This window comes from Pongo pygmaeus, chromosome 18 (assembly GCF_028885625.2).
Source record: "Pongo pygmaeus isolate AG05252 chromosome 18, NHGRI_mPonPyg2-v2.0_pri, whole genome shotgun sequence".
Lineage (NCBI taxonomy): Eukaryota > Metazoa > Chordata > Mammalia > Primates > Hominidae > Pongo > Pongo pygmaeus.
This window is the reverse complement of record NC_072391.2, coordinates 79881397-79904358: the sequence shown is the minus strand read 5'-3', so window position 1 is coordinate 79904358 and position 22962 is coordinate 79881397. Positions and strand designations below refer to the sequence as shown.

The 22962-nt window shown below is 46.1% G+C and overlaps 1 protein-coding gene across 3 annotated transcripts in view; it reads right to left on the bottom strand.

Moving 5' to 3' along the window:
* CDH13 (cadherin 13) overlaps positions 1-14904 on the bottom strand; it is a 1176109-nt gene extending 1161205 nt beyond the window's left edge. Inside the window, exon 1 of one of the 3 annotated variants that reach the window (XM_054453276.2) lies at positions 14546-14904. In XM_054453276.2, coding sequence (XP_054309251.1) covers positions 14546-14590 — 45 coding nt within the window. In that variant the 5' untranslated portion in view covers positions 14591-14904. The remainder of the gene's footprint in view (positions 1-14545) is intronic. The other 2 variants (XM_054453277.2, XM_054453278.2) reach the window with 2 other exon arrangements.
* Between the last annotated feature and the right edge of the window lie 8058 nt (positions 14905-22962).

The following is a 22962-nucleotide window of genomic DNA, read 5'->3' as shown; positions in this document are numbered from 1 at the left end:
ACAGCCTCCACTTTTCTCCCATCTCCTGTCCCTAAAACATCCATAGTTGATTCCTTTGACCTCAATTGGCTTATTCATTGATTGTTGAAACGTAACGAGAATATATCACATGTCAAAGATGAGGCCCTAAGGTAGCATTCTAGGGCTTTGGCATACTGGTACCATCTAGTGGGAAAGAGAATATCTGCAGGAGGGTGCTTAATCAAATTCAGAAGGTTTTTAAAACTGCTACTACCATAATTCTTTCTGTTACCATTAGCTCTACTGAGGAAGTTTCCAGTAACGTGTAATGGTGGCAAGAGAAATCACATATATTCATGCCCTACCCAGGACATATACTGGCAGTCCAACAACTTGCCATACCTTTCCATTTTTTCTGCTATGATGCTCCCAAAGTCATGGCTGCTCCCCCTGACAGCAAAGGCTCAGCAGGGAAGCACAGAGAAGTTAATGACGGCAGGGGTCACCCCTGACCAGCAGAAGATAAGGGCGAGTGAATACACCCCCAGCCACCTATTCTGCAGAGGGACCATTCAGAAATGAGCTTTACACAGTGCTTTTGTAGAGACCCAGCAGCAAGGAGCCGGTTTCCCATGACCGTGACCAGCTCAATGACACATTCACTGCTGGCTTGCTGGCTTTCCTTCTTCTTGGTCTCACTCTCCCCACTCGCTCACTTATGGACCTTGAGATCATTTACCAACTTAGCCCCCTGAACCCAATTCTGTGTCTCTATTTCTTTAGAGGAATTCTATCCAAGAGAGTGTTTAATCCCAAGATACTTTTGGGTAGCAAAACTGCCTTAAAAATTGTAGCCCAGATAAATATTACAAAACTAAATTATTCCTGTGTTAGAGCTAGTCTCAGAATTACGTTCCATAGTTGACTACTAGCATCTTTACCTTGATAAAAGTTAATGCAAATAATCTAGTAATATGTGACCCTAAAGAAGTACCATGATTTTCATGGCAACTAAGGCCAAAGAGAATGCCTGGTTCCCCTCGCTGGCCTCTGCCCTATCCCTGTCTTAAACAAGTTTGACCAACTGGTAAAGCAGTTACTGGTTTAGTGGTTGGCAAACGGCAGCCTGAGGGCCAAATCTAGCTCTGCTTGTGTTTGTAAATAACATTTTATTACCCTGCCCATTCATTTACATATCGGCTGTGGCTGCTTTAATGCTACACTGATAAAAGTGAATAGTTGCAAGAGAAACCAGCTATTTACTAGATGGCTCATTACAGAAAAAGGATACCTACCCCTGGTTTAAATCATTGGTTGCCATATTTGTAAATTCCCAACAGTAAAATTTCAACACAAACAAAAAGTAGAGAGTTGACAAACTTTGACCAACAATACTTTATCAGTAAAGACAAAAATGCCATGTATGTATTACTAACTTCATTTCATAAATGGTAGCACATTTCATCTCTATACTATAGAAAGGCCATTCCATCAGAACAAAGAATCCTCCGTCCCAAGAGAGGGTGGTGGACAAGCTCAGAACAACACTATCACTCTATCCCATTTGAACGTTTTTCTATAGCACTATCACTACGCAAAACTACCATATTTATTTATTTTTCTTGTTTACTATCTTTCTCTGCTAGGAGAACACAAACTCCACAGGGGCAGGCAATCTTGTCTTTCTTAATCACTGCTGCCTCCCTCAATGCTGAGAATTGTGCTTGAGATATTGTCTTCCCCCAGTAAATACTTGCTAAGTGAATGAGGTAACCAAATAGGGAATGCACAGACAGGCACGGCCACCGAGTGGCAGGACGGTGCACAGAGTGGTGAGGACCCTGTCAAGGGAGAGAGTATCTGTCCACCAGAACAGGACTGGAGGGCAAAGGCCATGCTCTCGCTGCTCTGTGGCTAGTATGGAAAATGGAGCTGGGTACATAATAAGCACTCAACACGTGTTTGCTGAATCAATGGCAACCATCACTAAAGCACTTAAACTAAGAGGAAAAAACACTGGTCTGGTAAGACAAAAATAAACTTCAAGTTAGATTCAATCCAATTGCCACACAATATAGATCCAGGTGTCTCTATATAGCTACAGGCTGTATATTTCTTGTTTTCTTTTTGTTTGGGGAAAGAATTACAAAGAGTAGCTTGCAGGAAGCACTGACTTAGGCAACAGGGTTTCTTAGCATCCCTAGGGAAGAATGCCATCCAGCCACAGGACACAGCGGCAGGCGAATTTACCTGCATGGTTGAAGCTGCAGGTCAGCCACGCCCAGGCATCTGTGGGCCGTTCTTACTGGGATGTTCTTGCTGGGGGGACCATGAAGTGCAGGTGGATTGTTTGGCCCTGGTCAAAAGCAAGGACACGGAGACAAAGAACACAAATGACCCTGGGCTAACCCTGTTCTGAAGGTTGCAATCAGTAGCCCAGACGAGAGGTCCAGGGCCCAGACCCACTTTGAGAGACTAGGAACTCAAAAAAGAGGTCATCCCAGGCAGCTATCTTGACTTTAAGGGAGCTAGAGAACAAAATAGACAAAGGAAAGAATTTTTATATAATGAGGGGAGTGGGAAAGGAAACTTTTATATACTAGTGCAACATAGAGGAAAATAAATATGCCCAGGAATAAAGATGCATGGGTCCAAACCCTGGTCCCAGTTCTCAGTGACTGTGTGGCCTTGAGCAAATGACTCCACCACTCAGAACTTCTTCTCATCGTATATAAAATTGGGAATAAGAGTCACCTCTAAGGGTTGCAGGAAGGATTCCAGATAACATGGGTAACTAGTGCATAGCAGCTACAGTGAATTGTGGTTACTTGGAGGTACTTTAAGTAAGTACTTATGGCACTGGTGCATGCGTGCATGCGTGCACACACACACACACACACACACTGCCCTAATAAAGCCTCCCAGGAACAGCTGATGGGCAGACAAATTAAGAAGATGAGATCCCACCAGATCAAATGATTTTATGAGGCATGAATCCCCAGGGGAACAATCTTGGGGCACCTACTAATATGGGAATTGGCAAATCCTCCCGGGGAAGCAAATTTTTTTTTTTTTTTTAATGTCCACACATTATAAAATGCACAGTCATTTCTCCCCTTAAGTTAGTCACATCCTGAAAGCCAAGACCCCATGATACCTTCAGACCATAAACTTCCTTGGAGCACAGGGTGAAAAGTAATACAACCAACCTTTCTTAAGCGTAGGATGACATCATTAGCATACACTTATTTAATTCTCACAAAAATCCTGCAGGGCAAGCATAGATTCTCCCTTTTAGTTGTTTTAATACAGGGGAAAACAGAAAAGGAGAGAAATGAAGTCACTTATCTGAGGCAACACAGTGTGTAAATGGCTGAGCAGGGATTCAAGCTCACTTCTTAAGCTCTACGAGGTCTCCCTAACGCCCCTAAGCAGTCCAAGGCACCAGCAGCTCTGGGTCCAGGCAGCCCCAGGCTCTAATTCTGCTCCAGCACATTTCCTGGTGAGGGCCTGGACTGTCGTGTTCACCTCTGGGTTCCCAGGTTTGCAGCATTCTTCATACTTGGTAGGTATTAACATTTAAGGGAAGAATAGAAAAAAAAAAGACGGCAGAAAGAGGGAGGCAAGGCAGATGAAAGGAAGCAAAGGAGGGCACAGCAGCCTCTCCTTCCTTCAATGGATTTCAGCCTCTACTGCTTCCTATTGTAACAATTACCACATTTGTAATTATTTCAACTACTTACTTGTTTTTATCTGCTGTTCCCACAAGACTGTAAGCTCCATGAGACAGGGATTCAGTTCATCTCGTTTACCTCTGAATTCCCTAAATGCTCAATAAATACTTGCTGAGTGAAGACACGGGCCCCAGGTGGACTTGCCCACGCACAGACCCAGGTGCAAATCCCAGCTCATCACTTGTTATTCTGTGATCTTGGGTTCCTTAAACTCACCAGTTTCTTCATCTGTTAAAAGGGCATGGTAGGCCGGGCGTGGTGGCTCACGCCTGTAATCCCAGCACTTTGGGAGGCCGAGGCTGGCGGATCACGGGATCAGGAGATCAAGACCATCCTGGCTAACACGGTGAAACCCCGTCTCTACTAAAAATACAAAAAAAAATTAGCTGGGCGTAGTGGCGGTTGCTGTAGTCCCAGCTACTCAGGAGGCTGAGGCAGGAGAATGGCGTGAACCTGGGAGGAGGAGCTTGCAGTGAGCCAAGATTGCGCCACTGCACTCCAGCCTAGGTGACAGAGCCAGACTCTGTCTCAAAAAAAAAAAAAAAAGGGCACAGTAACTGTACAGACCTCAGCTTCTAAGGAGAAAGTACCTAGGTGAGTGCCTGGCATACAGCACTCACTAAATATCTTTGTTGAGGAAAGCAGGAAGAAAAGAAGGGAAAGATATCAGGAAAACAAGATAGACACATTCGGAATCAATACTGCCACAAAACGCAATAATCTTTCTTACTGCAAAAACATGCAGAACTGCAGGAAGCAGAGGTACACCCTCTGTTTCTCAGACATCAAACTTCATTCAGTGGCTGAATCAAACAAAGTATTTTTACAGGGCCCAATTAGACAGCTGTAGGATCCTGGCCAAAGGTCCTGTTTCCTTGTAAGTGATAATGATTTAGATAATCTGCATGCATCTTTGCAGCAAATTAGACTTCCCTGCATTCTAACATCTTTTTACTCACTTGAACCTCCGAGTAACCTGGTCCATTTTACAGATGAAAACATTGAAGCTGCTTGCTGAAGGTCACACCACGAGTGAGGGGGTGAGCTAGAAACAGGATTCAGGTTCATGGTGTGCTGGAGCCAGTTAGTATCAGGTAGCAAGAGCCCCTTGTTAAATTTTTAGGAAACTCTCAGGTTGGTAGATTCAAATTGTCCATGATGGCAGTACTTACACCACAGAAATTGGCAAGAGCTACAAATTACTTGGTTGTATCTTGGTTTGGGTTTTGTTTTGTGGTTTGGGTGTTTCTTTAGAGTGGCCCAGTTGTTAAACATTTACGAATATACCACTGCCTGGCACCCAGTTGAATATTCTACTACACCAAAAACTTAAGTCACCAAGGCTACACCCAACATGCTGAAGCAGAGGCTTGTTAGCATTCGCAAAGTGATTGCTGAGGGTAGATCATTATTTGCTTCATGTAAGAAATATTTCCAGTGCTGCTGATTGAATGTTCAAGAAACGATTAAAGGCTTGGCAATGCTTCTCTCAAATATCTTGTGCATGAAAAGTCTCAGAGATTGGTTAATTATAGAGGCTGCACATCGGTCACTTTATTCAAGGGCATTTCCAGGCCCCCACGGTGCCCATCCTAGATGCAGGCATGGACTGGATCTGCTGGCAATACTGTAATGCAGGCCTTAGGTGCCTCTCCCAGGAACGTTCTGCAGCCTGGATTACACTCCCCCATAGAGAAGCCCTCAGACCGACCCTGTTTACAATGTCAAACACCTGGTCTCCTTGTTTGACTCTTCCTGCCAATTGGAAGAGTCAGAACTCAAGCAGTCCTCCTTAACCTCTCTCTGGCCCTTCCATCTCCATACCCAGCCACCATCAAAGCCTGTCAAGTTATCCGCCTAAATGTCTCTTGGATTATCTGAATAGGATTTAGTCCATTCGTGCATTGCTATAAAGAACTGCCTGGGACTGGGTAATTTATAAAGACAGGAGGTCTAACTGGCTTGCAATTCTGCATGCTGTAGAGGAGGTATGGCTGCAAAAGCCTCAGGAAACTTACAATCATGGCGGAAGGGGAAGGAGGGAAGGAGGCACGTCTTCACACAGCAAGCAGGAGAGAGAGGGAGCGCAAAGGGAGAAGTGCTATACACTTTCACATAACCAGATCTTGTGAGAACTCACTATCGCGATTACAGCAAGGAGAAATCCGCCCTCTGATCTAATCACCTGCCACTGGGCTTCACCTCCAACATTGGGGATTACAATTTGACATGAGATTTGGGTGGGGACACAGACCCAAACCATATCAGTCTACTTCACTCACCTGCCCCATCTCTGCACCATCGTTCCTGAATCCAGCTTCCCATGATCTCAGCCCTAGACTGGCCTTTCCTTTCCATTCTTACCCAGCTCCAACCCATTTGCTACTTGTAGCCAATTTGCTACTTGTAGTAAATCTGATCACATCACTCTGTACCTTTCTCTAATTACCCTCAATGGCTGCCACTTGCTCTGAGAAAAACACCAATATTCTTGCAGTGGCTGACACGGCCCCATTGGCTCTGGCACCTCCCAGCCACACTTCACATCACTGCCTTGGCTGTGTGGTATTTCCCCTGAATAGAGGCTTCACCCAGACTCTGCCTTCTTCCTGGAATGCCTTTCCCCACCCACGCCCTCTATTGTGTCTTTGTCTGTAAGCCCTACTGCTCCTCCAGATTTGGGCTCAAGCATCAGGTTGTCAGGGAAGCCACCCAGATCCTTCATCTGCCTCTGATATCTTTCTTATATTCATTCATTCATTTGTTCATTCAGGTTTGCTGAGTACTACGTGCCAGGCACTGTTCTAAGCCCTGGGAGTATAGAAATGAACAAATCAAGCCACAATGTGTACCACAACAGAGCTTATAGTCTAGTGGATGAGAAAGACAAAGAACACCTAGGCAAAATATTTAGAATGGCATGACCTCACACAGCTGGGCTTCCTTCCCTCATCGTGGTTGTCTCCATCTTAAATTATTCATTAATTGCTATTGATCCTTCCTGCCAAGCTGTGAGCCCCAAGAGAGCAGAGACTCAGTCTGCCTTATTAGCAACTGTATCCTGAACACACAAGTGGTGCTTGGAACATAGCAGGTCCTCCATAGAGATCATAGATATTTATTGGAACCATTTCGTCTCAGGTGAATCTCCTTGAAGTCAAGTTGCTCGAGTGCTTGGGGCCTGGGAGGAAAAGTCCCTAATGGCTGAACTTCTCAGGCCCCCCTTATTTGAGAAGACTCCCAGAAGCCTCTTTGGCTGTAACTTTAAGTTAGATAAAGAGTCAGGAAACTTTTTCTCTAAGGGACTAAATAGTAAATATTTTCAGTTTCAGGGGCCAGACAGTCTCAACTCTGTTGTTATAGCACAAAAGCAGCCATAAACAATTATATAAATGAATAGGTGTGGCTATAATCCAATAAAACTATTTATAAAACCAGACTGCAGGCAGAAATTGGCTCACGGGCCATAATTTGCAACCTCTGAGTGAGATGATCCCAGATGCCCAACGGCTGATGGCAGTTGAGGAGGGATACTCCGGGCAGTCTGAGTCAGCCTCGGTTCTGCTGGCAGTGTCCAGCAACTTTCCGCAGGCCCTACATCAATCAGTCCACAGGGAGACAATCACAGAAGCTCAAGCTTCAGGTGTTTGCAGCCACCAACTTCTTCCTGCAGCACACAACACAGAAAAGTGGTTCCCTGACACCTTGAGGGAAAGAGACATTGGCCTGAAGGCCCCCTAAGGCAAGGATGGAAGTTGCCACATTCCTTCCTTCCATTCCCCAGGCTCCTCCAGAGGCTGAGCTCATTTCCGGGCCCTGCCCAGGCATGTGGCAGGGCTGTTGATGGCTGAGCAGCTGCTGCCCTCCGCCCCAGCCCGGCCTGCGTTCAGCTAGGAGACACAGGGTCTTTGTGCTTCTGCGGCAGATCGGGTGACGCTCATTGGTGTCTTTGAAATGAGACATGACATGTCAAAACGTGCCAGTTGTTAATGTTAATTTTCAAGAATTTGACTTCTGTTGGCAACTGGCAGAGGAAAAACAATCACTTTTTTTCATATGTGTATATGGAGTTACATTTACTGTGATCTTTGGGGTCTGTAGCTATGGAAAACAAGAATTATCTGAGGCTCACCTGCTGGTATGGGATGAGGCAGACAGATTAGTCTAGTATTTACAGAGCCAGAGAGCATTAATTGTAGCATTAACTCTGTGTGTAGAACGGCCGTGGGTGTTAACTGTTAAAATAGATATAAAAACATCACACAAGCTCCAGGACGGTGCTAGGAAGTGACAGTGTCCTATGCATAAGAGTACTCGGTCAGGTGCAGTGGCTCACGCCTGTTTATCTCAGCACTTGGGGAGGCCGAGGCAGGTGGATCACGAGGTCAGGAGTTCAAGACCGGCCTGGCCAAGATGGTGAAACCCCGTCTCTACTAAAAATAAAAAAGTTAGCCAGGCCTGGTGGCGGGCACCTGTAATCCCAGCTACTTAGGAGCCTGAGGCACCGAATTGCTTAAACCCTGGAGGTGGAGGTTGCAGTGAGCCGACATCATGCCACCGCACTCCGGCTTGGTAGACAGAGCGAGACTCCGTCTCAAAGAAAAAGAGTAGGTGACAAAGCTGCAGATGCAACTTTATCCTGAAGTTACAAAGGTGCTGAATATTAGAGCAGTGTTCCCAGAGGACTTGGCAAGTCTAAGTACAGTAAGTTATTGTGATGTTCTGGTTATGTCTATACCGTGAGGGAGCAACACTCGTGGAATGATGATGCCCAGGTGTCACTGTTCTCCAAGGACAGCCATGCTCTTGGTAGAACACTACGTAGAGCAGGGGTTCCCAACCTCCAGGCCACAGGCCAGTACCAGTCCATGGCCTGTTAGAAACCAGGCCACACAGCAGGAGGTGAGTGGCCCGTGAGCAAGCAAAAGCTTCATCTGTATTTATAATGGCTCCCCAGCACTCGCATTACTGCCTGGGCTCTGCCTCCTGTCAGATCAGCCGTGGCATTGCATTTTCATAGGAGTTGGAACCCTGTGCATGCATGGCGTCTAGGTCGCCTTCTCCTTATGAGAATCTAATGCCTGATGATCTGTCACTGTCTCCCATCACCCCCAGATGGTACAATCTAGTGGCAGAAAAACAAGCTCAGGGCTCCCAGTGATTCTACATTATAGTGAGTTGTATAATTATTTCATTATATATTACAATGTAACAATACAGAAATTAAATGCATAATAAATGTAATGTGCTTGAATCATCCCAAAACCATCCCCCCACTTCTAGTCCGTGGAAAAACTGTCTTCCATGAAACTGGTCCCTGGTGCCAAAAAGATTGAGGACTGCTGACAGAGAGGGTATGCGGCCCTCTATATGATCCCAGGGTTTCAGAGTCCCTTGGCTGCTGGTGCATGATGACGTTTTGTACCAACACACTGGTGTGCCAGGGCTTGTACTGACTCTGAGCTGCAGCGTGTCACTTCTCTGCATAACTCTTATACCTGAAGCAACGATCTGGGTGCTATGTCACTCTGGGTGCCTGTCCAACAGCACTGTCAGTAATGTGCTCAGGGAGGGGCTGCAGTCTCCTTGGTCATGCTGTTCCAAAGCACACATCAATGGAATTCAATCACAGGGAAGGAGAAAAGGCCAGTCCCTCCCTTTCCAAATAGTCCATTACTGAGAAATTAACTGCATCAATTTGATCAAATCTCAACATATGTGAAAGCAGAGGTTCCAAACTCAAAAAGCCCTAGGGGCAAGCAGGCAAAATTAGTGAGCACAGAAGGCTGGGTAGTAGAGAGTGGTGGGGATTATGGCAAGCTACCAAGGCACATCCTGCCTAAAGAGGGCAGTAGTGACTCAGCCCTGTCAAGTACGGCCATGTGGAAGTGTGGATCTAGGGTTGCCTGACCTGACTTTTTGAGAAATGCTAGAAACCTGGATTTCTTTTTTATTAATATACAATTTTCAAAACATTTGAGCCAAACAAACTGCATCCACGGCTAAATTTAGCCTGTGGCTGCTACTTGGCAACCTCTGCCCAGAAGCCAGAGTTGCAGGGTTGGGATAGATGAGTTTCATTACCACCAAGCAGATGTCTCGAGGTTCAACCTGCTAAGCCAGAGGGTGACACATTCACCTCCACAGACCCTGGCTCAGTCAGCACTTCAAGTTAGAAATGTCCTTTCTTCTCCTCTCCTGCTTTCCCCTAAGCTGCCTCTCTCAGCAGAGAAAGATGACTTTCCACCCTAACTCTAGAATAAGGCCACTGCTGAGTGCCTACTGTAGGAGCAACAGATCCTACAGCCCAGCCATTGTCTGTGCAGCCTGTTCATACCTGGGGAGCCAGGCCTGGGATCCCAGGTGGCTGCAGAAGAAGCAGGCTGTGGGGAATTATATTGGCAGCATCCTTCAGGAGGGTCAGATTCTCACAGGTGCATGGGCACCTGGCTGACAGCTAAACAGAAACAATGCCAAAACCACTGGTCACTTGGTTTGATTCTGTCCAGCTGATTATTGTAATTGGATGACAGGTGGATATTTCCTTCTCCTTTTCAATGGGTGTTGGAAAGTGAGTGGACCTAGCTCAGGAGTCACCCTTCTGGGTGGTTATGTAAGGGGGAAGTTTATCTCCTTCCACAGGCAGAACTCTTCCTGCCTTTTGGCTGCCTACGGAATAAAATCAAGTCCAACCAAAGTCAAATGCCAGGAAATTTCAGAACTTCCTCACATTCCATATTGCATTGTCTACAAAGATCTTTGAAATTTTCCCTGCTCCAGTACTCAGAGGGGATACAGAGTCGAAGAATGAATTAGAACAGAACCAACTACAATAGGGGAAAAGAAAGAAAGCATGAAGAAAGCTAGCAAGGAAGCAAGAGAGCAAAAGAAGGAAAGCAAGAAAGAGAGAGACACAGAAATAAAAACAGTGAAAAATGGCAGGATTTCTCATTTGGGGGTGATTGTGGCAAATAATGTGGAATAAGGAGAATAGTTTTGTTTTGATGGAGTTGCTACATTGAAGTTCTTTAAAAAGAGCTGTAGATTCAGAATTTTGTAATGCTGTGGATGGAGCCCTCTTCTGGAGAAATTTTTCAACAGGTATTACAAGATCAAAATGCAGAGATGTACACACTCACTCAGACGTGCACATAGAAACACTGTTGGGTACTTAGATGATATGACTGTCATTCAGGTGTAAATTAAATCCATAATTTGTCCTTTTCCTTACCTTCCACTAAATATAAATTAACTAGACTCCCCAAGCAATTGTATTTTTGGAAGGAAATAAGGATGTTTTCAAGAACATAGCTACACTTTAACCTAAACATTGAACTTCAGATTGAGGCTCAATTTACACATCCAAGTGCTGACACTTTTAGATAATGCAGTTATCGAGTATGTTGGTTTGTTGGGCAATTTCACTATAACACATAGAGGATACTTCTGGAAGGAAATAGATTTTACTTAATGGAAAACCCAAGGGCTAAAGATAGAAAAGGGGAGAAGGGAGGGAGGCAGAGTAGGAGGCATCTTAGGAGTCAGCTAAGATGACTGTTGGGGCTTTTAGTATAGACTGTGGAATTACACAAATTCTAGATTACATACTCAGCTTTGCAGTTTATTAAACCTGTTTTGGGACTTGCTAAAAAAAAATATTCAGACAGGTGAACTCTATCACTGACTCCTTTCACTAAATATTCCGTTTCCCTAGTGCTCTGGAAATCTTACAGGCTGTCATGTATTGACCCTGGAGGGGCAGGCGGCAGCACGCTCTTCAACCCTGTGTCTTTTTCCCTATCCAAAAGGTTCTGCAAATAAACACTGCTCTTAAAACAAAACACACAAATTTGCAGGAGCACTATAAGACACTGATTCTCATTGAAAATCCTGAAAATCAAGATTCTGACCCCAAGAGAGAACTCCCTACTTTATAGCGAAATCTCAGAATTCCATGGAACATTTTTAGTCACTCCCAAGTGACTGTCCTCCAAGCCTGAACCACTCCCTAAATTCCTAATTCTTGGGGGATTACTCACTCATTGTTAGAACTTTTGGTTAGTAGTAAGTGCTACCCAAATAGGGAGGGGAATCACATTTACCATGGAATTTCTTGCTCATTTCTTTCTTGATTTGTTTCATACTCATTACTTATCATAGACAAATTCCAGAGGCCACTTCTGGGACAGACTTTCCCAAAACACCCCAGGGGATAGGAGAGGTGACTGTTCAACGGTGCCAGCTTCCAGTCATTGTTGCTTAGAATTCCTCATCTCCTACCAAAATGCCTAAAACAACAACCAAGCCAATAAGCTTACAGAGACTGATGGCTTCCAAAGCCAGACCCAATGCTTTACAACTGTGGTGGAAAAAAACTTACAGGCTTGCCTGAACACCACCAGAGCCGAGTGACTAATTTGCTTTATTACATTGTTTTTCCCTTCTGTTTTCTCTCTGCCTCAGGAAAGTTTTGTTTTTGCTTGTCGACTCAAAGCCTCCAAGACTTTCCCCACTTTTTTCTATGGCACACAGAGTTCTGCCCGTGAACTTCTCGCTGGTTAACTGGATTGCATCAAAATGATTTTTCTGTGAGGTACTATTGCTACCAGGATATCAATTACTATCCTAATGTGGACATTTGCTCTGATATGCATAACAATTGAACATAGAAATAAGCCTCTCAGGGCAATCATTTCAATTCACAGCAAAATCTCTGCTTCCTTCGTCTAAATAAATAGAGTGAGCCTTCAGAACCCACCTGTGCCAGCCTGCCCTGGGTGAGGAGACACACCAGTTCATTTGCAAAAAGAACAATGTGCAGAGCCCTTAGTGCATAAAAATCGATCTTGGGGCCCTGTCACTTGGTCTGTCTTGCTCTAAAGGAGGCATAACTTTGGGTAAGCCCTGGAATATGAACTGAGGTTGAAACCTGCCAAGAAAGAAAGAGGACTGTGAAGTCCTGGACAAGGCAGTGGTAAGTGCTCTCAGACACCGACAGCTCCCAGAGTGGCATGCATTGCATAGAACATCCTGTTGAATGTAATCCTATCCACTCAGCAGCTAGGAAGACAGCAGATTATTTTACAATGGAGAACTTGGAAGCTCAAAGAGGTTAAACAACTTGCCCAGGGTGGTACCACTAGCAGATGGCAGGAAGGATCTGTCTGAATCCTTTCTGTCTGAGGCATGCTCCAAACCGCCTTGCTAAATTGGGGTATATGTACACACATACAGCCTTAGGGGTCTCTAGGGTACAGGACATCTGGAAAACTGGTTCACAGCCAGGCTTGGGATCCATGGCAAGACTCAAGGCTGTAGGGACCCCAAGATAATCAACCAGAAAACCCTGGTAGAAAAGGAGCTATAACTGGGCAGTCCTCAATCGGGACTGTATATCCAAGAAAGAAATAAGTCAGGCGCATGGGAGCGGGCTCAGCAGCCGGGCACTTGAATCTCCCCTGGTACTATCACCCATCACTGCATTTCTGAGATGTTAGCTCATTTCCAGAGTCTAACCCCAACATTGCTCTAGCAGTGGTCTCCCTTAGAAGGCTGCACCAGTCTCCCCATCCCAGACAGTCCCTACCTGGGAACCCAACTCCCTTCCCCTGCCTCTCATCCGCAAACTCCCACCTGAGCCTCTACCCCGGCCAGGAACTCAACACTCATTCCTAGCACCCTGAGGCACTCCCTGTTTCTTTCCCTCCTCTCTGCCCGGCCCTGCCCTGCCCTGGCTCCTATCCACCCACTTGCGGGCTGCCAGCTCACTCCAAGTCCCAACACCTGCCAGAGAGGCGATGGGGGACTGGATCGGGGTGCTCTCCGAAACCACAGGCCCCTGAGCAGCGCTGGGCGTGCCCCCCGCAGTCGCCAGCACCCCAGGCCTGGCCTCGGAGCGCTGCTTTCCTGCACTCAAACTTCCCGAAATCCCTGAGATGCAGAGGTGATTGCAGGCGGACCGCGTCTCCCTCGCCCCGTCTCCTGGTTGGCGGGCCCTTCCCTCGCGCCGTAGCGCTCCGAGGGTTAACAAGCAGCTGCAGCCCGGGTGGGCAAGGCTTGAACTTTTCTCTGCGCTCCGCTCCCGCTCAGGGAAGGCAGCAGAGGCGGCAGCCCGGGATTGGGCCGGAGCTCCAGCTGGCTGGACAATAGGGGTGCCGGGGGCTGGGGCCTGCGCCCTGGCTGGGGACACGCTCCGGCCCTTTCGGGCCCGGGGTCTGAGAGCAAAAGAACCCCGATGCGGGTGCGGCCGGCGCCGGCGCCTTTGAGCGACAGCAGCAGCCGGGCTGCGGCTCTCTGCTGCCCCGAGGCGCCTTCCAGCGGGCAGCCGGGCTGTACCAGGCGGCCCGCGCGCCCTGGGAAGTCGGTGGTGCCTGCTCGGCCTCTCCAGCCCCGCAGCCCGCAATCCGGACCCGAGCAGCGCTTCGGCCGCTGGGCGTTGGGCTGGGGGAAACCGCGGCTCGTTGGAGTCGCCTCCAACTGAGTCTTTCTCCAATGCACCGAGCCTCCGGAGGAGGGAACCAAAGTTACCCCACTTGATGTGGGCGAGAATGTCGCCCCTGCTAGCGAAAAAGGACTGGGAGCTCTCTCCTCCTCCAGTGAAAGAACGTACACACACACACACACACACACACACACACACACACGCACACGCACGCCAGAGTGGGAGCCTGTGTGTGGAGGGGTGCCTAGGATCTCTGGGCTCGGAATGACCTCCCTACCGAGCCCCGATCTGTCTTCGCCGCCGCGACCGGAGGCCCCGACCCCCCGAAAGCCCCCTCACCCTGCCTGTGCCGGGCGATCCGAATGCAGAAACGGGGCGCGGAGCGCGCCCGGCAGCCCCTCTTCCCTACCTGGGACAGGAGAACGCACAGAACGAGCGGAGTTCTCGGCTGCATTTTGTCCGACTAGAAGCGCCCGGCGGCGTTTTCATTCATGCACGCGGCTGCACTGAGCATATTTTCCGTGGGAGCCAGGCTTTGAGGAGAGGCTCTGCCTCGCCAGCCAGCCAACTTCCCAAATAGATCAGCAGCAGCATCACGAAAGCATTGGGTAGAGGCTGATGACCAGGACCAATGGCTTTACAAGACGGATTCCTTCATAACGCTCCCTAGTTTTGCATGGCAGATACGGGGTGAGCACCTCGCGAGGAGCGAGCCCCGCGGAGGTGGCAGCACATTTGCTTCTTTGGACTGTTGGGGCTCAGCCTCACAAATCACGCTTGGCAATGCCAGCTGATTCCACTTTTCCAGAGAATGGAATTGCACGGGGGACTGGCGGCCACTTCCAGCCTAGTGCAAAAAGATTCTCTTTATTAAAATGTTAATAAGATCCACTCTATTTCCAATAAATCAAATAAAATGACCCCAGCAGTTCCAGCCCTTTCTACGCCTGGCAAGCCTTGGCAGTGGATTTTTTTTTTTCTTTTTTCCTTTTTTCCCCCATTGTGGCCCAAGTCATGATGGTGTTTGGTGGTTCCCTGCCATCTCACAAATCACAAAGAGGACAGATCAATCGAGCTTGCAGAAAAAATTCCATCAAGGGACAATAGATTTTATTAACTGCTCAGGTGAGAGTCTGACTAGCCACCTACTCCTCAAATGTGCATCTGGCACCAAAGCTGGGATCTGGATTGGAGGGAACTTCTTTTTTTATATGGATGTTACCTTTCAGAAGCTCTGAACTACCTCCAGGTACTCAGAACAGCAGTAGTCACTGCTTAAGGGATTTTATAAATGGGTTGCTTTGGGACTGAGGGTAAAAGGGACATCTAGGTCTGCCTTCCCTAGTAGGAATCTAAGAAAATGCAGGGAAGACCTTACCTTTCCATGCATCCTTTCCATGCAGACTTCCTTTAAAAAGAATTTAAGGTGTTTTACAATAAAGGACATTTGTTCAATAGAATTTATGAACCAAAATAGAAAATCTGGGCCAGAAGGAAAAGTTCAGCAAACTGAAATGACAAACCCAAATTCTAATGTATTTGCTCTGATTTGGATAAGAGCTTCCTGAGAGCCAAAGCAATAAAAGAAACATAAGTTACATAGTTTTGTTGTAGAAACATGTACACAATGTCTTTCAGCATTATTTTCCATGGGCTAAATACTGGAATAAATGCATTATGTAACATGTAACATAGCAGGACACTGAGCAATGGACCATGCCAAGATCCAGTGGACGGGGATGTATTTCTAGCATCTGGCACAGGGCCTGGAACATGGAGACAGCAATTAGTGTGTGTTAAAGAAATAGATGGCTAGACTCAATCAACATGCAGCAGAAGGTGGGGAGGGGCAAGGAGTCTGGAGCCACATTGTGTAGGCACAGCCCCCAGATCTGCCACTTACTTGTAAATTACTCAAACTCTCTGCCTCCATTTGTTCACAGGTAAAATGAAAATACAAATCGTACTGAACTCACAAGGTTGTGGTGAGGATTAAGTGATGACATAACCACCGAATAAATATAAAGTGATGTGCCTTTTAAGATTCCTTCATTGGCTGCTGTTTGGTCAGAAGGTCATCTCCTGTGGTCCCAAGGTCATTGATAAAGACGAAGTGATGTCTGAAGTTTGGCTGCTGTAGCCAGCACTGGCCCAACAGATGGCAATGTTGGCAAAACAACCCCCAGATGAAACTGGGAAAGGTGAATCTTGCTGCTTCACCCACTCATTTCCTTGCCTAAATAGGGTCATCTGTCCCTGAGCCTCTGATCAATACGGTCTGACAGATGATGTCACAGATCATGACACTTTGGAATCCATGTGTGTGGAGATCTATCCTCACGTTTTCCACAGGTGGGAGTAAACCAGAGAACTTTGGAGTCAAACAGGCTTCAAATCAAGGCATCCTGAAATATGTGGACTTTTCTCCATTCCAGGGAAGGCGCCATCTTGTAATTCAGGGCCAGCTAAACTGAGTCCATGGCTTAGCAACACAAAGATAGGGAAAGAGAGCAGAGGACAGCTTGGGAGGTGATAAACCACAATGAGGCACTAGACTGCAGAAGATGAGGATCTACCTAGGTTTCCATCTGCAGCAGCTCAGTTAAGGGAAGCAGTCCCTCAGAGGAGGGAGTGTCCAAGGCTGCCTTCTAAGGACAGTTCGGTGCTGTGGGTTTTATAGTTCTGCTGGCCTTCTGTGGTCTCCCCATTCCCATGTCCTTAGTGCTGATTACCAAATATTTCCAATTTTTCCCTTTGGGATCATGGTGGGATTGCAATTCCTGGCCCCCTTGTTGCTGGGGTGGGGCAGTGTGTGTACATCTAGCCAATGAGCCATGTGCAAAAGTGCCATGTCCCTTTAAGCCTGGAGCATTTAATTGCCAGTGTCAGGCAGATTGGTTCCCCTGGATGTGCTTTTTGCCCCAGTATTTCCCCAAGGAGGGGAAAAATCTTGGGTGAGACAGCTTGGTTTGGCCAAGGGCAATTCTCTGGTTTGTCCTCAAATTCATCAACTACATAAAGAAGGAGGTCATTGGCAGTATGACCAGTAATGAGAGTTTGTGATGCCCAGGCTGTGGAAGACCTCATGAGTCTGATGCTACCAATTAAGATGGATGTCGTTTGGTGAAAATCCTGCTGACTCTGTCCCCTGCAAAGGTCCCAGGCTTTTTTCCTGGGCTGTTCTGCTGGCAGGCAGAGTGGCTCCAGTAAACCTTGCCTGATTCCAGGTGGGTGTGCCCAAAGGGCCAGTCTTCATTCCTTCCTTGCCTCAATCCCCACAGATTGGCTTTTAAGGAATGAGAGGAGTTGACTTCTGGAGTCTCCTTAGGCGTTGAGGCTCACTTCTGTAATCCTACGAGGTTCAAAACATGCCAAGACTACTAAGGTGGAAAAAGATTTGTCAGAAAGATTAGACCTGAACTGAGATCTTCAGATTCCACTTATATGAGGCAAGTCACTTTTGTACCCTAAGACTCAGTTTGTCATCAATAAAATGGGAATGATAACATGATAACACTCCCAGGACTGTTGTAAATATTGATGTTTCTCTTCCCCTCTATCATCTATTCCTCTCGACTTTCAGAGAATGTGCATTTCACCAAAGAACAAGAGATCATATTTTGTCCCAACAAAGACAGAAGAAAAATTATTTCATTCCAATGATAAAAGGCTTCTGAAGAAGAAATCCGTTAACCTTTGTTTTGCTTTGCTTTTCATTCAGTTCCCTAATAGGGGTTTTTTGGCTGATGAATTGATTGATGTGGCAAATAAATACTAAAGTTGAACCCTATGTATCTCCACTCCACCGCCTACCCCGTATCATCCCCCAAACAAGCCCCAGCTGCTGTAGCATCTGTGGGCTCCTCAAGAAGCTGTGTCTGCCTTTAGACACATTCGAGGTTCACACCCCTTTTCCAGACGCATCAGCCTAGCTTTGGCACTGAGGGAATAATCCAACAGCCAGCAGCTGCCTCCTGTAGGTGCCAAGGGTTGAGCTTGTTTCCTGTCCTTGGCTGATGTTGATGAAGGCATTCCACAGTGGGTGGATGTGGCTGTATGAGTGTGTGCATGTTCCTGTGTGTATGCATACAAGCACATTGGTGTGGGGGGGGCGGGGGGAGGGGGTGACTGGCATATAGTCCAGCAGAGATAATGTATTCAAATTTTGTTATGCTTTCAATGTGCTGCTATGATGAGGCATTTGTATAGAGCAGGATTAATCCAGCTAGGAGCCCTTATGGAACAACGCAGCGATTAGGCGTGTCTGGGGACCTGGATAACCAGGACACACTTGGACAGCAGGCAGGGAAGCCCGTATCACACAGCACTGCAATATACCTTCATGCTAATGTCTCACTCCCTACAATGGAAAAACACCTGCTAAAAACACCCAAGATTAGGACAATGTACCATCCTACAACAAGTCTCCCTGGCTACCAAAATGCTGACCAAAAGTAGCATTCCTGATCACTCTTAAGCCACAAACACTGCTTCGTGTTTCTTCCTGGCCCCCATGTTACTTGACCTTCTGCTACGCATTGTTGCTTGCGTTGTCATCTCAATCCTTCACTCCAACCTGCATCTGTGCCCTTTGCCCCTTGGCCTTGGGTTTAGCCATGCAACTTCTGTGACAAATGAAATGAAGCAGAAGGGATGGGGTGCCAGTTATAAGCTCAGGTCCCAACAGACCCTCTGTGTTTTAGCTTGCTCTTGCAAAAGCTCCTACTGATGCCTTGAAAAGAGCATTTGTGGGCTATCCCACTGGTCCTAGGAGGAAAGATGAGCCCCTCATGGGCCCACAGATGCTTGCCCAGTGGAATTTGCCCAGCTCAGCTGATCAGCAGGTATGTGACCTGAAAATAAACAATTGCTTTATATTTTGAGGTCATTTGTTTTGTAGCAATAATTAATGAGTGATTACATCTGTTGGCTTGTTGTCTGTTTCTTCCTCTGGAATATAAGCTCATTTCTGTATTTTTACTGCTGCACGCTCAGAACAAAGTCTGGAGCATGGCAGGTGCTTAGAAGACTTGGTTTGAGCAGGCGAATTCAGTGGCTTTTGTGTTGAAAAATGTGTGATGCTGAGAGGCCCATCACATGTAGCTCCCTACGATGCAAGGTCTTCTTGCAATAGTCCAGACCAGGACTAGACACAGTGAAGAACATTTGTGAGCCTGTGGGTGTCTGAAGATCTTTTGTGGAGGACACACAGGGTGTGATATCCTTCTGAATTTCCTCAATGTAGGCAGAGCCTACACATCTAAGAATAAGACAAAAAATACTCCTTCATCTTTTTAGGTTCTGCCCTAATACAGTGTCCTCTGTGAATATGTTTAATACAAGTGTGACTTCCACACTAGCAATGGAGATGAAACCAGGGGTGACTTTTAGGCCATCTCAGTTAAATTGGCCCAGTTGTCTTCAGTCCCTCATGAGAAGAAAAACTGGGCATTCAGACACCAATTTTTATTCTCTGAACAAGAAGCAGTTAAAACCCCCCTCTAGGTGTCTCCCTTACCCAAAATTAGTGGCTGGGGTTATTTCTACAAAGAGAATCATCTCAGTGCCAATTTAGTATGGCAATGATGTTTACAGTGTGGCCCAAGACCAGCAGCATCAGTATCACCTGGAAAGTTGTCAGCAATGAAAATTCCCAGGCAGATCAGGCCCCTAGTTCTACTAGTTTGAAAATTCTGGGGTGGAGTCCAGCATTCTGTGTTTTACAAGTCCTTGGAATGTATACTTTGAAAACCAATGCTCCAGAGAGTTCTCCACTACTCACTCACAAATATTTATTTATTCATTTAAAAAATTTCCCTAAAATGCCTATTGCATATTAGCCCCTGAGTTAAGCAACAGGGAAATAAATTATGATGCACGGTGTGTATGCTTAAGAAAATATGACTAATTGGAAGAAATTATGCTATAATGTGCTACAGGGGGTGCTGAAACACGGTCAAGGTAGCCAGAGGTATGGAGGATCAAGATGTGTTTAAGAAAAGACGAGGAAGCCGGGTGCAGTGGCTCATGCCTGTAATTTCAACACGTTGGGAGGCTGAGGTGGGTGGATCATTTGAGTCCAGAAGTTCACCAACATGGTGAAACCCCATCTCTACAAAAAAATACAAAAATTAGCTGGGCGTGGTGACGCATGCCTGTGGTCCCAGCTACTCAGGAGGCCAAGGTGGGAGGATCGCTTGAGTCCGGGAGGCAGAGGTTACAGTGAGCCAAGATTGTGCCACTGCACTCCAGCCTGGGTGACAGAGTGAGACCCTGTCTGAAGGAAAAAAAATAAAAATAAAAAATAAAAAAGAAGACACAAGGGATCCGCTGCTGGTTCCCATAATGTGTCAAAAACCATCATGGGTCTCCACTTTGTAGATGTTGTATTTTTCATATCCATTGATGAGAAAAGAAATAACTGCAAAGGAAAGCTCATAATTCAACCCTTCCTTCTAGCAGAATTTGAAGTTTATTCTTTACAATCGCATCTAGGTAAAAGTCCAAAACGACAGTGCCTGTGTTTGTGTCAGGAGGTATTATTTATTCACTTAACAAGCAACGTGTACTGTGTATTTAGATAAGATCTCTTACAATGACTTCACAGACCTCCTGTCCCAATCTGCCCATCTCTGGTCCCCAAGTCAGGAATCATTGAGCTAGAACAAAGGGAAAGTGAAGGAAAAAAGGCATTTGTGGAAATGGCTGGTAACCAGAGGAATGGCAGAAAGCAAGTCTGGGCAGTTTAGGGGTTCAGATGAGAACCAGCTTAAGCATCGACCTTAGGGAAACTAAACTTTATCCTACTGCCAAGAGGGAATCATTTAAACTGCTTAAACAGAGGTTTAATATCTAATTTACAGTTTAGGAAGATCATTCCAGCCACATTGGAAGATGGATTGAATTAAGGGCCAGAATTGAGGAAAAGAGACTTCTTAGCAGACTGTTGTACACAACATATAGAAGATAATGGGAGAAAGAACTCTTTTTATCAGGTTCCTAACTAGTGAGTGGTATAGGAATATGACATGGATATGTCTCCTGCTGCCCCACACAGTGTCTGGCATATAACATGAGCCTATGCAATAGTAGATGAATGAAAATTTACTTATGAATATGGTAGATTTGCTTTGAGCCCTAATTCTTCACCTCTACCTGGATCTAATTCTTGATTCATCAAAGGTGGAGTGAACATACTCCACTTTGACTTTGGGCTTGTCCATTTGGCTTGCACTGGTGAATCAAATGAGATGGAGGTGGCAGTGTGCACTTCTAAGCATATGTCTTAAGAGCGCTTTGTTCTCTTATGCCACTGCCATTTCCATGAAAGGAACATTTCCTGGATGTCTAGCTGGTCCAAGAAAGTGAGAACCATGTGAAGCTGAGACACTCCATTCCATCTCAGACCTGCAGTGAGATCTAACTGCCCCAGCCTACATCAGATCGGCAAAACCTCAGCCAATCCATTGGAATAAATCTTTACTGCCATATGACACAGGGATTGCTGTGGTTGTTTCTTTTATCCAGAAATAGATGACTTATGTATAAACGAGCCCCCTTCTTGGGACTATGTGTAGCTCAGGGAATAGGCAAAAAGCTGAAAACTTACATCTAACATAGATATTTACATAGGTACGGCCAACACTTACTGTCTATCACAAAGTCAATTCCTTGATAATCCCTTGACTCACCAAATGGCCCTCTCCTTCCATCCATCTAATCCAAGCTGACTATCCCCTTGCAAATCCCATTTTCTTCTTCAACATTTACTGCAAAGCTACTGAATCTCTCTCTGGTTGTTTTTCTTACGCCAACATGATTGTAAGGCCATCACTTAACAATTACTTTGGAAAATGTATTTACAATGCAATGCAGATTGGTGAATGTTTGCATTGGATAAATTTATTTACAATGTAATCCAAATCTGCCAATGCCTCTAGTAGATAAAATTGTGCTGCTCTTATAAAAAGCAGCCCATCCGGTTAATGGTTTCTATGGTCTTTTATGAATAGACCAAGGTCAGGACCACCATAATGAGTTGGGGAAAGTTAATCGGTGGAAGCAAGTTAAGCACAGAAAACTACATTTTAATGATTCTGAATGTGTGACAGCTGTCAGAATTTAACCAAATGAGACCCAGAAAAGGCAAATCTAAGACTGTTGTTTTTTGAATCTGAGCTTCTGTGGATTTAAAATGACCGGCCTGCATTTTCCATTAGGTCGGGGATGTTGTCTGTCCCTCTCGGATGCTCATTGCCTGCACATTGCCTGGCACTGAGCAGACATTTAATAGACAGGAGTGGGATGCATCAGTAAGAGAGTGCAGGTGCATCATAGAGTTCTTCCTTAGCCCTGCAAGTCTGCTGTTTCGAATACTTACATTTACTGCAGCAAAACAAAATATCCAACAGTACATCTCTTGTACCTCAGCATCCATCTCCCAGAGCAGCGGTTCTCAAAGTGCAGTCCTATTATGCATCCCCATTCAGTCCCAACACTCCAAATGGACATAGAAATGGTCTACGCTGGTCCTGTTTCCAATGCATAAAAGTTGAAAGTGAGTATGTTGACTCATTAAATTCTCTCTTAGCGCATGACAGAAAAGGGAAGCTCACCACGGCCCACAAGGTCTTACAAAGTTCTCTCCTGTCTCCCTCTCCAAATTCATTCCATTTCCACTTCCCCCTTGCTCAGTGCACTCTGCCCTTCTCTTGGCTATCAAATCTATCAAGCTCTTCCCCACCCCTGTGCACATTCTAGTCTCTCCATCTGGAATGTTCCTTTCCCCCACTTCTAGGCCATTTTCATCCTCCCAGAATTTGTTTT